Source organism: Fragaria vesca, linkage group LG6 (genome assembly GCF_000184155.1).
Source record: "Fragaria vesca subsp. vesca linkage group LG6, FraVesHawaii_1.0, whole genome shotgun sequence".
NCBI lineage: Eukaryota > Viridiplantae > Streptophyta > Magnoliopsida > Rosales > Rosaceae > Fragaria > Fragaria vesca.
This window is the reverse complement of record NC_020496.1, coordinates 10,473,050-10,484,883: the sequence shown is the minus strand read 5'-3', so window position 1 is coordinate 10,484,883 and position 11,834 is coordinate 10,473,050. Positions and strand designations below refer to the sequence as shown.

Here is an 11,834-nt window from a genome sequence, read left to right as displayed (position 1 = left end):
TCTTATTATTCACTCATCACCTCCACTCTTTCATCTGTACACAAGCTCACATCACCTCCTCCTTTTGTTTTCACATGTTCAGAAACCAAGTTACCATTTCCAAATTCTTTCAACAAACTCTGAACAAAACCGAAATGTAATGAATGATTTCTAACCACCATTTGCATAAAACGTTTTGTTTCTTGAAACGTACTCTAAAACTCAATCGTATCTGCAATCAAACAGAGACTTGAGCATTCTCTTAAGTAAATTCCTATCTCTCTTCCCTTTTCATGATCTGGGTAAGTCCCATTTTTGTCTAAGCTCATTTTCTATTCCAGGAAGGTGATCAAATGGACGGAACGGAGAGAGTGAAAGCAGGTCGAAGAAGCAGAAGCCGAACCCCGAGCTGGAGCTTGGAGGAAGTGTTTGTGAGTGCCACGCACTCTCAAAGAAGCAGTCGAGTGGAAGATGAAGAGGCTCTGACTTGGGCTGCCATTGAAAAACTGCCAACATATGATAGATTAAGAACCGGGATCATCCAGTCCATTGTGGAGAGCGACTATCCTCAAAGGAAAAACAACAGAGTGGTGCACAAGGAAGTCGATGTTCTTAAGCTTGATGTAACCGACCGTCAAGATTTCATTGACAGGATCTTTAAGGTTGCAGAGGAGGACAATGAGAAGTTCTTAAAGAAGTTCAGAAGCAGAATTGATAAGTAAGTTCTTGTTTTTTCTTTTATCTTTACCAAAAAATCGACTTTTATTTAGAGCCATGCCATTAAAGACTTTTAGTCCTCTTTTGAATAATATCGTGACCTTAACCATTATTGAGGGGTTCAATCACACTCAAAGTAGTTCGAGCACTTCTTGTCAAGAGTTTAGACGTAATCTCCTAAAGATATTCCCCAAATTCTTAGGATTTAAACCCATTCGATTAGTGCTCATACCCTCTGAAGTAACGCTCTGTTTCAAAAGAAATGCTGGACGCTCATTTGGCCAAGTTTTCTCTACCCTGTAGCACATTTGATTAGCTACCTGATTGCTATGGTGCATTATTATAAACAGAGATCTCTTTCCCTTTAACTCTTCTTCACCTTTGTGGTTAGTGTCCAAATGGAAGAATAAGATGTAGAAAACAAGCTTAACTGCTTAGTCGTTATCTCGTCGAGGATCTTCGCAGGCATGGCAAGCAAGCCAATTATCGATCTTTACCATGAGCAGTGTTATTAATATATACTTAGCTAATAAATACGTATTGGTCTTGCTTGTTTTGTTTGCTCTATCTTGCAGAAACTTTGGATTTGTTGAACTATTGTATTTGTTTAGTCACTTTCTCATACCTCTCTCGTAATTTAAAGGCCATCAGTCTTTTTCAATGATTTATTAAGTGACAAACATATTTGGTTAAGTAAAGAACTTTCAGGCAGCTACTTTGTTGTAAAGGGAATCAACTTTGTGGAGACTAAAGTAAACATTACTTGAATACTGTACACAGAATGGCACACATTAATCAACAATTAGTTAACTGATTTCTCTTGTTGTTGTGATTTTCAGGGTTGGGATTAGACTTCCCACGGTGGAAGTTAGGTTTGAACATTTGACGGTCGAAGCAGATTGCCATATTGGTAATAGAGCTCTTCCCACTCTCCCAAATGTTGCTAGGAACATTGTCGAATCAGCTCTTGGTTTGATTGGGATTGCAATGGCTAAAAGAACAAATCTAACAATTCTCAAGGATGCCACTGGCATTATCAAACCATCGAGGTATAACTAAATGCGCTTCACAGTGAGTTGGATATCAAAAAATGGAACACTACTGTTGTCTAGGACTCAAAACTTTAAGATGTATTTTTGCATCGTGAAATTTTTATTGTTTAATTCATGGATGTTTAAAATTCAATTTTCTTCCATTATCTGATACATTGTCAAACAAAAAGTTGGTTTGAGTGGAACCATTGGCCTGCTATTACAAATCACTTAAAAATTAGTGAATTACCAACTCAACTATGTGGTAGTTAATGGAGCACATACATAATATATAAGCTTATCTATATGACTATATGGGAGCTAGTTCCTAAGTAAAGTTACATTTTTATTTGTTCTCATAGCTTATTTCTTTTCCATAAAACAAATTTATGTTTTTAGAGAAAGTAATTGAATATATGATAAAAGTTGTTGTATATTTGTAGGATGGCTCTATTATTAGGTCCCCCATCGTCAGGGAAAACAACCCTTTTGTTGGCACTAGCTGGGAAGTTGGACCCTAGCTTGAAGGTCAGTCCCTCATCTTCTGGGTGTGCCAATTGCTTTGAGCATACATCTAATAATTCCCAAAAGACTGTTATTACTGTTAATTACTATTGAGTAATAATTAAGTTTCTTCGTATGTCACAGGTTAAAGGAGATATCACATACAACGGGTATAGGTTGAACGAATTTGTACCACAGAAGACATCTGCATATATCAGCCAAAATGATGTTCATGTAGGAGAGATGACCGTCAAAGAAACCCTAGATTTTTCAGCAAGGTGCCAAGGGGTTGGTACTCGATATGGTAAGTGGCATGGTGAACCAAAACCACAATTACTTGACCTATGTCTTTATATTTATAAAGAATTGTGGTGATGAATTTGGTATACCTAAATTCAAGTTGTTATTGGGACTATGTAGAACTTCTTTCTGAGCTTGCGAGAAGGGAAAAGGATGCTGGAATATTTCCTGAGGCAGAAGTTGACCTTTTCATGAAGGTAAGGTTAATTCAAACTTCTGCCCAATTGAAGTAGTACTAATCTCATGTTGTTCAAGTATTTTACATGTTCGTCTTCGGAAAATAGTATTTTACATGTTTTATTGTCATATTTTCTATTAACTGCATGTATTTATGAAAGCTTTCTGGTTTATTCAGGCTACTTCAATGGGAGGAGTTGAGAGCAATCTCATTACCGACTACACTCTCAGAGTATGTAAATAAACCTGATCCCTGATCTCAAATGAAATCAATTTAGTTTCTGAGAAAGATAGTGGAAATTTTACGTGTCCATTTTCTGATAACGTCCTCAATTCATATATTTCTGTTTTAAAGACTTCTCCAGAAAACCAGATCGACTATAATTTAAAAGTACAGCTCAGTACTCACTATCGTCACCATTCCATTCACAGATATGCAAATCCGCATTGTCTTTTTGTCACCATTTTCTTCTCCTCACCAACTTTTGCAGAGTTCACTTTGCTGACTACTGTCTGAAACCACCACTTTTCCTCTCTTTTTCTTTTTCCTGCACTTGGTTGGTGGCCTACCCTTAATTTTCTGGAAAACAAAAAAAAACTTATATGAACTAAATGACCATACAAAATTACAAATGTCCCTTTCTTTTTCTGAGCTATGTAATGCATAGTTCTTAGAGTTTATGAGAGCATTCCAGCAATTCATATATAGTTTAATAGTAGTGAAAGTTGCTAGTGAAACTAATGTAGACGGTGGTGATAAATCTTGTAACTTTTGCATCTCATCTTACAATTTAAGTTTGAATGGAACAGATTTTAGGGCTCGACATATGCAAGGATACCATTATTGGGAATGAAATGTTGAGAGGGATTTCTGGTGGCCAAAAGAAACGAGTAACCACAGGTCAATGCATTTCCAATCTTATTCTCACTTTATGTGCTAATCGAGCTAAGCTGGTTCCAAGATATTGTCATAGATAAGATTCCTAATGTCATCTTGTCTAAAAAATAATTAAATCCCTAATTCCCTAAAGCGATTTTTGGTACAATCTTGATGTCAAACCTGTGATTGGTGCACTTTAAAGTCATGGGACTCGTCAAAGAAGCACCTACTTCAACCCAATTTTATGAATTTTTCGACCCTTTTCTATAAAGAGAATTTAGGACATTTTCTGGTCAATCAAGTTTGAAACCAATATTGTATCAAACATCTCTTTTAGTTACGTAAAAGGACCTGGCTAGTTATGGAACATAATATTGTATCGAAGGGACAATATATACCTATATCGTTTCATTCCTCATTTTTTTTTTTTTTTTTCATAAGATCTAAACTTGGAACTTTCAAGTGAAGTTATGAAATTATTGTATGTATTCATTTGTGTTTCTTGACAAGTCAATTTCCAATATCGAAATTCAGGTGAAATGATTGTGGGGCCTACAAAAACACTGTTCATGGATGAAATATCAACCGGTCTAGATAGCTCCACCACATTTCAAATAGTGAAGTGCTTGCAGCAGATTGTGCACATAACTGAAGCTACTATCTTCATGTCGCTACTCCAACCTGCTCCTGAGACGTTTGATCTCTTTGATGATATCATCCTTTTATCAGAGGGTCAGATTGTCTACCAGGGACCGCGTGAGAACATAGTAGAGTTCTTTGAGAGTTGTGGATTTCGTTGCCCCGAGCGAAAGGGAACCGCTGATTTCTTGCAAGAGGTAACATCAGAACTTTACTAATGTACATTAGTGTGTTACACATACATCTTAGCCATCTTAGGAACACTAACATGAATAAAAACCACTAGATATTAAGGCATACCAAAGTGCTGCTGATTAAATCCATCATGCCTAGATATTAATGGTCTTTGTCCAAATTTCCAGGTTACCTCCAGAAAAGACCAAGAGCAATATTGGGCAGACCGAAACAAGCCATACAGATACATATCAGTGACTGAATTCTCAAACCGATTTAAACGCTTCCATGTAGGCATGAAGCTGGAAAATGAACTATCAATCCCTTTTGATAAGTCCCAAGGCCACAGAGCTGCTCTTGTCTTCAAAAAATATTCAATATCCAAAATGGAACTTCTGAAGGCCAGTTGGGACAAGGAATGGCTACTCATAAAGAGAAACTCTTTTGTCTACATTTTTAAGACGGTCCAAATCATTATAGGGGCATTGATAACCTCAACTGTGTTTTTGAAAACCCAAATGCACACCAGAAATGAAGAAGATGGAGCAGTATATCTTGGTGCACTTGTATTTTCCATGATTATTAACACTTTCAACGGATTTGCTGAGCTCTCGATGACCATTGCAAGACTGCCTGTATTTTACAAGCATAGAGACCTTCTTTTCCACCCTGCTTGGACTTTCACTCTCCCAACTATCCTGCTCACTATACCTATATCCATTGTTGAATCCACAGTTTGGATGGTCATAACATATTACACTATCGGTTTTGCACCTGAAGCTAGCAGGTACCTCATTCTGTTCTTGATTTCATTTCTGTATATGTGTTCTTTTTCCAGATATCTTATGTAATAATCAGACTACTAATAATCTGGTGTACTGATGATTAACATCTGATTAGTTATTATCTTTGATATTTTGTCTATACCCTTTTGGCTTTCCTTTATCTTAGAGCCTTGAGGCCATGGTTAATTTGAATGTTGTGTGCCCTTAAAAAAACTGTCACAATTGCTATTTTGCAGGTTTTTCAAGCAACTGATGTTAGTATTTTTGATCCAACAAATGGCTGCTGGGCTCTTCAGGCTAATTGCTGGAGTCTGCAGGACCATGATCATAGCAAACACTGGTGGGGCTCTAACTTTACTCATGGTTTTCATGCTTGGAGGTTTCATACTTCCTAAAGGTTAGTATGAACTGATATTAAGTCCTCTTTTTAATGATGTCCAAACCAAACCAAAATAAGAAATTTACTATTTTAATGAATTATCAATGAGTTATGCTTCATCTGTGACAGGCGACATTCCAAAGTGGTGGCAGTGGGGTTACTGGGTTTCACCTCTGACCTATGGCTTTAATGCAATTGCTGTAAATGAAATGTTTTCTCCCAGGTGGATGAACAAACTGGTATGATATGGTTAGCTTGTTGTTCCACTGAAAAGATAGATTTATTTGACAAAAATGCTATAGCATCGGAAGTAAATTAACTTAATTGTTGCTGCAGGCTTCAGATAATGTTACCAGATTAGGTGTGGCAGTTCTTCAAAACTTTGAAGTTTTCCCAGACAAAAACTGGTTTTGGATTGGCTCTGCAGCTATGCTGGGGTTTGCAATCCTCTTCAACATCCTTTACACTTTATCTCTCATGCACCTCAGTCGTAAGACTCTACATTCTTTTGTCGAGTTGAACATGGAACGGAATTCTTAGCTTGTGTCGTGACAACTTTTCATGCTCTTGTTTCAATAGCTCCCGGAAAATCACAAGCTATTATATCTGAAGAATTGGCCGAAGAAATGGAGGGAGACCAAGAAGAATCCAGGGAGGAGCCACGACTTAGAAGGCCCCAGTCAAAGAAAGATTCATTTTCTCGTTCATTATCATCTGCTGATGCAAACAATTCAAGTAAGAAGCAAGACACTACTCTCTTGTTTTTAATTGTGAACGCAACTGTTCTTATTGGACCTAAAAATCTTTCAGGAGAAATGGCAATCCGGCGAATGAGCAGTCAATCTAATGGCATTGGTCTAAGTAGGAATGCTGATTCTTCTCTTGAAGTAGCCAATGGGGTTGCACCCAAGAGAGGAATGGTTCTTCCTTTCACTCCTCTGGCAATGTCCTTTGATGATGTTAATTACTATGTGGACATGCCTCCTGTAATATTTCCTTCTCCTTTTTTCACCTTTCACTCTTCAATGGAAACATTATATTAATTGAAGTCCACTTGTCCAACTTCACCACTTTCCTAACTTGGTTTAGTATTACAGGAAATGAAAGAAGAAGGAGTAACTGAGGACAGGCTGCAACTACTTCGTGAAGTAACCGGTGCTTTTAGGCCTGGGGTCTTGACTGCACTAATGGGGATCAGCGGGGCTGGAAAGACAACTTTGATGGATGTCCTAGCAGGAAGAAAGACTGGTGGTTACATCGAAGGCGATATTAGAATTTCCGGGTTCCCTAAGAAACAAGAAACCTTTGCAAGAATCTCTGGTTATTGTGAACAAACAGATATCCACTCACCCCAAGTCACTGTTAAAGAGTCGCTAATTTACTCGGCTTTCCTTAGGCTCCCTAAAGAAGTCAGCAAACTGGACAAGATGGTAAAAAATGACTTACAACACGTACATCTCTCAATAATGTATGGATTTAAATGCTAAACGTACGTTTTCTATGTTTCATTTTCATTTTTCAGATTTTTGTAGAAGAGGTAATGGAATTGGTTGAGTTAGACAGTCTCAAGGATGCTCTGGTCGGACTACCTGGAATTACAGGGTTGTCGACCGAACAAAGAAAGAGGTTAACAATCGCAGTTGAGCTTGTTGCTAATCCCTCAATCATTTTCATGGATGAACCAACATCAGGTCTTGATGCAAGGGCAGCTGCAATTGTTATGAGGACTGTAAGAAATACGGTGGACACTGGGAGAACAGTTGTGTGCACAATTCACCAGCCTAGCATTGATATCTTTGAGGCATTTGATGAGCTTCTACTCCTGAAGAGAGGAGGACAAGTTATTTACTCAGGACCATTAGGCCGCAATTCTCACAAGATCATCGAATATTTTGAGGTATTCATTTGCCTAAACTTTTCTTTATCAATCTTACCCAGTATTTTTTTTTTAATGAATGCATAGTATCTAATTCCACACTTACTGACCTATGTCAGGCAATTCCTGGAGTGCATAAAATCAAAGAAAAGTATAATCCAGCCACATGGATGCTTGAGGCAAGCTCAGTAGGAACTGAGGTCAAGCTGGGAATGGACTTTGCTCAATACTACAAATCCTCTTCCTTGCACAAGTAAGTAATATACTAAAAATTACTAATAAGTAATCACTTTCAGGCTCCAAAATCTAATATAAAATCCTATGTCCAGGAGAAACAAAGCTTTAGTAAAGGAGCTAAGTACACCTCCACCGGGAGCAAAAGATCTCTATTTTGCTACTCAGTATTCTCAGTCATCATTTCAACAATTCAAATCATGTCTGTGGAAGCAGTGGTGGACTTATTGGAGAACTCCTGATTATAACCTTGTTAGATTCTTTTTCACTCTGGCTTCTGCTCTCATGCTTGGAACTATGTTCTGGAAAGTTGGTACTAAAAGGTATGAGCTTATCTCTTTTTATAAAAAGTTCAAGCTTAAATCTGATACTTTTGGATGTAAAAAAAAAAATTGCAAGTTATTTAACTTTTCATAATCAGGGAAAGCACTTCTGATCTCACCATGATCATCGGGGCTATGTATGCTGCTGTGCTGTTCGTTGGAATTAACAACTGTGCCACAGTACAGCCAATTATCGCCACTGAAAGAACAGTATTCTATAGAGAAAGAGCTGCTGGGATGTACTCTGCATTACCTTATGCACTAGCACAGGTAATTAGTTGAGATTGGAAAAATATACATAGACATGCTGGAAATCTAGAATCTCTTGCAAGTGAGATATCCCCACCTTTAGATAGACGTGCTATTCATCCAATTGTCATATACTTCAAATATTTAACTTACTATGTTGTTATTTAATATTTTGTCATTTGATTCAAGTAAACCATTCAAAATGCAGGTTATCATTGAAATGCCATATGTGTTTCTTCAGACCACATATTATACGCTGATAGTGTATGCCATGGTGAGCTTCCAATGGACAGCAGCAAAATTCTTCTGGTTCTTCTTTGTCAACTTCTTCTCATTCCTTTACTTCACATACTATGGAATGATGACTGTTTCTATTACCCCAAACCACCAAGTAGCGTCCATATTCGCTGCAGCTTTCTATTCACTTTTCAACCTCTTCTCCGGTTTCTTCATACCAAGACCAGTAAGTTCTAATAATCCTAGCCTCTTTTACAAGTAGCTAGTTTTTGATATAATTATAAATGCATGTTCAATGCTTCAAGCTAATTGTAGTTGGGACTTGGAATGCTTCTCTAGGAAGTGCTTTGTTTATGCTCAGTAATATTTAGTACAACGTGTTGGAAGTGGTTTTGCAATGAGAGCTTGATTACAGAACCACTTCTAGCTAGTTCTGCCAAATGCTACAAAAAGGGAGTGTTTTCCATTTTCGCACTTGCGCATTTTCAACATGTTAGTTATGGACATACATCTCTAATTTGGAAGTTTAATTACCTGTACTACTACCAGTATGTATCGACATTATGATTAGCAAATATATGTCGTTGACACCAATACTTTAATTTTCAGAAAATACCGAAATGGTGGGTTTGGTATTACTGGATATGCCCAGTAGCATGGACAGTGTATGGATTGATTGTATCACAATATGGTGATATTTTGGACACCATTAAAGCACCTGGGATGACACCTGATCCGACTGTGAAATGGTATGTAGAACACTATTTTGGATACGATCCAAACTTCATGGGACCAGTGGCTGGAGTACTGGTTGGCTTCACACTCTTCTTTGCTTTCATGTATGCCTACTGCATTAAAACACTCAACTTCCAGATCAGGTAGAAGAATTCTTGTCAGACGGATCGAGTTGGATTACTAGAACTCTAGAAGTGAATAATAAATATAGGTGTAAATATATGTAAGAGTTTGATATATTGAAGGAGGCAATTCTGTAAGACTTGATTGTTTCTCTAGGAAAGTGAGTGTATGAACTTGCAAATGTCAGTGATTCTTATAGATGGTTATGATGTTGAGTTTAGTGTATAGTTTGCATCTGAAATGTCAAGGTGGTATCTTGTATTGCATCTGTACTGCCATCAAAGGAGAAAATTTTGTCTAATGTATCCCAGTAATATAATTATAGCCCATATATTTTCTCGTTCTCTCCAGATCTTCAATTCTACTATTTCTACAACCGTTTTTTTCCATCAACTTTTGATGTATCAAGTCCACCATGGGTCCCATTTTAGCCTTTTTTTTGTTTTTTGTTTTTTTGAGAACTGGGTGATAGACAAGCCAAAGTACTAATTTCAGTCGGCTAACCTATGTTGCACGGACACACTTTCAAGGGTGGAGTGTCGGAGTGTCCGACATGTCCTGACAGGCCGACACGACACTTCTCGACACGGTGTTCACGTGGCGTGTTGGAAAATGTTGATTTTTCCGACACGTCCCGTCACTTTGACCGACACGCCATGTCATCATCCGACACGACATGTCAGCAATTTCAATTAAAAAAAAAACATAAACCCAAAAGAGAAACTATCAGAGCCTCTAAGCAGCAAAAAAAAATTATAATAATAATAATAATAAGAGTGTTGATATATGATATATCCCTTCTACCCAATGTTTAAACTCTAATAATCGTCTTATCTAATTTGTAAACTACAACTTAATCTCCCTTTTCCACACTTCCCCTCTTCCTTCATCTCCCTTTTCCACTTTAAATTAGTCACCGGGTTTCCTAATCTCCATACAATTGCAGTTTCTCTTTGCTAATAACCGCATATGGTCTCGAGCTCAAGTTTTTAGTATGTATTTTATATATTAAAATACATAAATATATTAATTATTTGCCGTGTCTAAGCCGTGTCGGATCTTAGATTTTTTAGATTTGCTGTGTCGACGTGTCGCGCCGCGCCGTGTCGTGTCACTATGTCAATGTCCGTGACCGTGCAACATATAAAGATATTGGAAAATGGATTAGATAAGAGTTGTTTATAATCCATGGAATTGGAGAATACAATGTATATGTGATCAAATTAAAAATCTGGGGACATCTAGTATCGAATGTTGCATTTGAGTTAATATTGCTTAATCTTATAATTGTGTAAAAGAATAACAACAAACATGTTGAGGCAAAATTAAAAAGTGTTCATTAAGTCAAATAATGACCTCCCATTAACTAAGTATTGTCTGGTTTATTCTCGGGCGGCAACATAATAAGAAAGCTGTTTTATGGATATTAGGATATGTGCTCATGTTACATGTCAACAGATTTTTTCATTATGTCACCGTTATTTCAAAGCAAATAGAGTCGTCATTAGAACAGTTTTTTTGCTAATATGTGCTTATTTAAATATATGTACTTTGTAGATATTCTCGAAATTATGTTGGGACCTAATTATAATCAGGGGTTTAGGCTTTATGCCCCACAACAATCTTCTACGAACCAGCCATGAGCGCCACCTGCCCAACTCCGCTGGTGAAAGACATCTTCTCGATCAACATCATCGACCAAACAAGAACAATCATCTCTTGCGTCGACATTACAATTCAGTAGAGATCAGAGTCTCGATGCTCCACCTTTTCCTAGTAAGTGTAGTGGGTCTTGACCTTGATTTCCTTGATAATCTTGGGGTCACACAATTTATTTTAGTTTTTCCAGTATTGATGTACATCATTCTGTCTTAAGGCTATTATACTGATGGGGTTAAATTTTGTTGCTTTGTTAGGATCAAGGTGTGGTAGTCTAGGCTATGAGGTCAGTGTTATATGTGCAGTTGATGCGCTACCTGAGCAACAAATTGTAATAGGTAATCTTCGGATCCCTTTGACTGAACGAGCGTGGTTGTATGTGATTTTTCAATCAATGGAAAGTATCCTCTATTTAAAAAAGAATATATATATATATACACACACATGGCCATTTCCAACGAGGGATCCCTTTTTTTGTTCATTTTTAGGGATAAAGTATCTGATGAACTTCCCGATCACAAAATCACATCTCCACCGTTCAATTTATAGGTCTATATAAGTAGATCACTTCCACAAGTTTTTAGAAGATTTGGTGATCGTTAAGTCGTCCAAAGCTTTGATTTACTTTTAATAAAGTTGAACGGTTCAGGTTTGTTAGAAAGTGTTGAATTTATTATTTAATCTCAGCCATCTAAGATCATTAAAAAACAGATCTAATGATGAGTTGTTATCTTTAGAAATGAACAAAAAAAGGGAATCCTTTCATTGGAAGGGTCTTGATATATATATATATATATATATATATATATATATATATATATATACTACGTACC

At 37.1% G+C, this 11,834-nt stretch overlaps 1 protein-coding gene across 1 annotated transcript; it reads left to right on the top strand.

The window, feature by feature from the left end:
• The first annotated feature begins 332 nt into the window (after nucleotides 1–332).
• Nucleotides 333–9,686, top strand: LOC101309372 (ABC transporter G family member 36-like). The gene is made up of 21 exons (XM_004305214.1): nucleotides 333–697; nucleotides 1,536–1,745; nucleotides 2,171–2,255; nucleotides 2,376–2,535; nucleotides 2,652–2,728; nucleotides 2,887–2,940; nucleotides 3,519–3,609; nucleotides 4,123–4,424; nucleotides 4,590–5,188; nucleotides 5,423–5,583; nucleotides 5,695–5,804; nucleotides 5,902–6,055; nucleotides 6,145–6,300; nucleotides 6,376–6,551; nucleotides 6,663–6,995; nucleotides 7,088–7,462; nucleotides 7,561–7,694; nucleotides 7,771–7,998; nucleotides 8,097–8,268; nucleotides 8,456–8,710; nucleotides 9,094–9,686. The coding sequence occupies exons 1-21, from the start codon at nucleotides 333–335 to the stop codon at nucleotides 9,364–9,366; spliced, it is 4,470 nt and encodes a 1,489-aa protein (XP_004305262.1). The 3' UTR covers nucleotides 9,367–9,686.
• The last annotated feature ends 2,148 nt before the right edge of the window (nucleotides 9,687–11,834 follow it).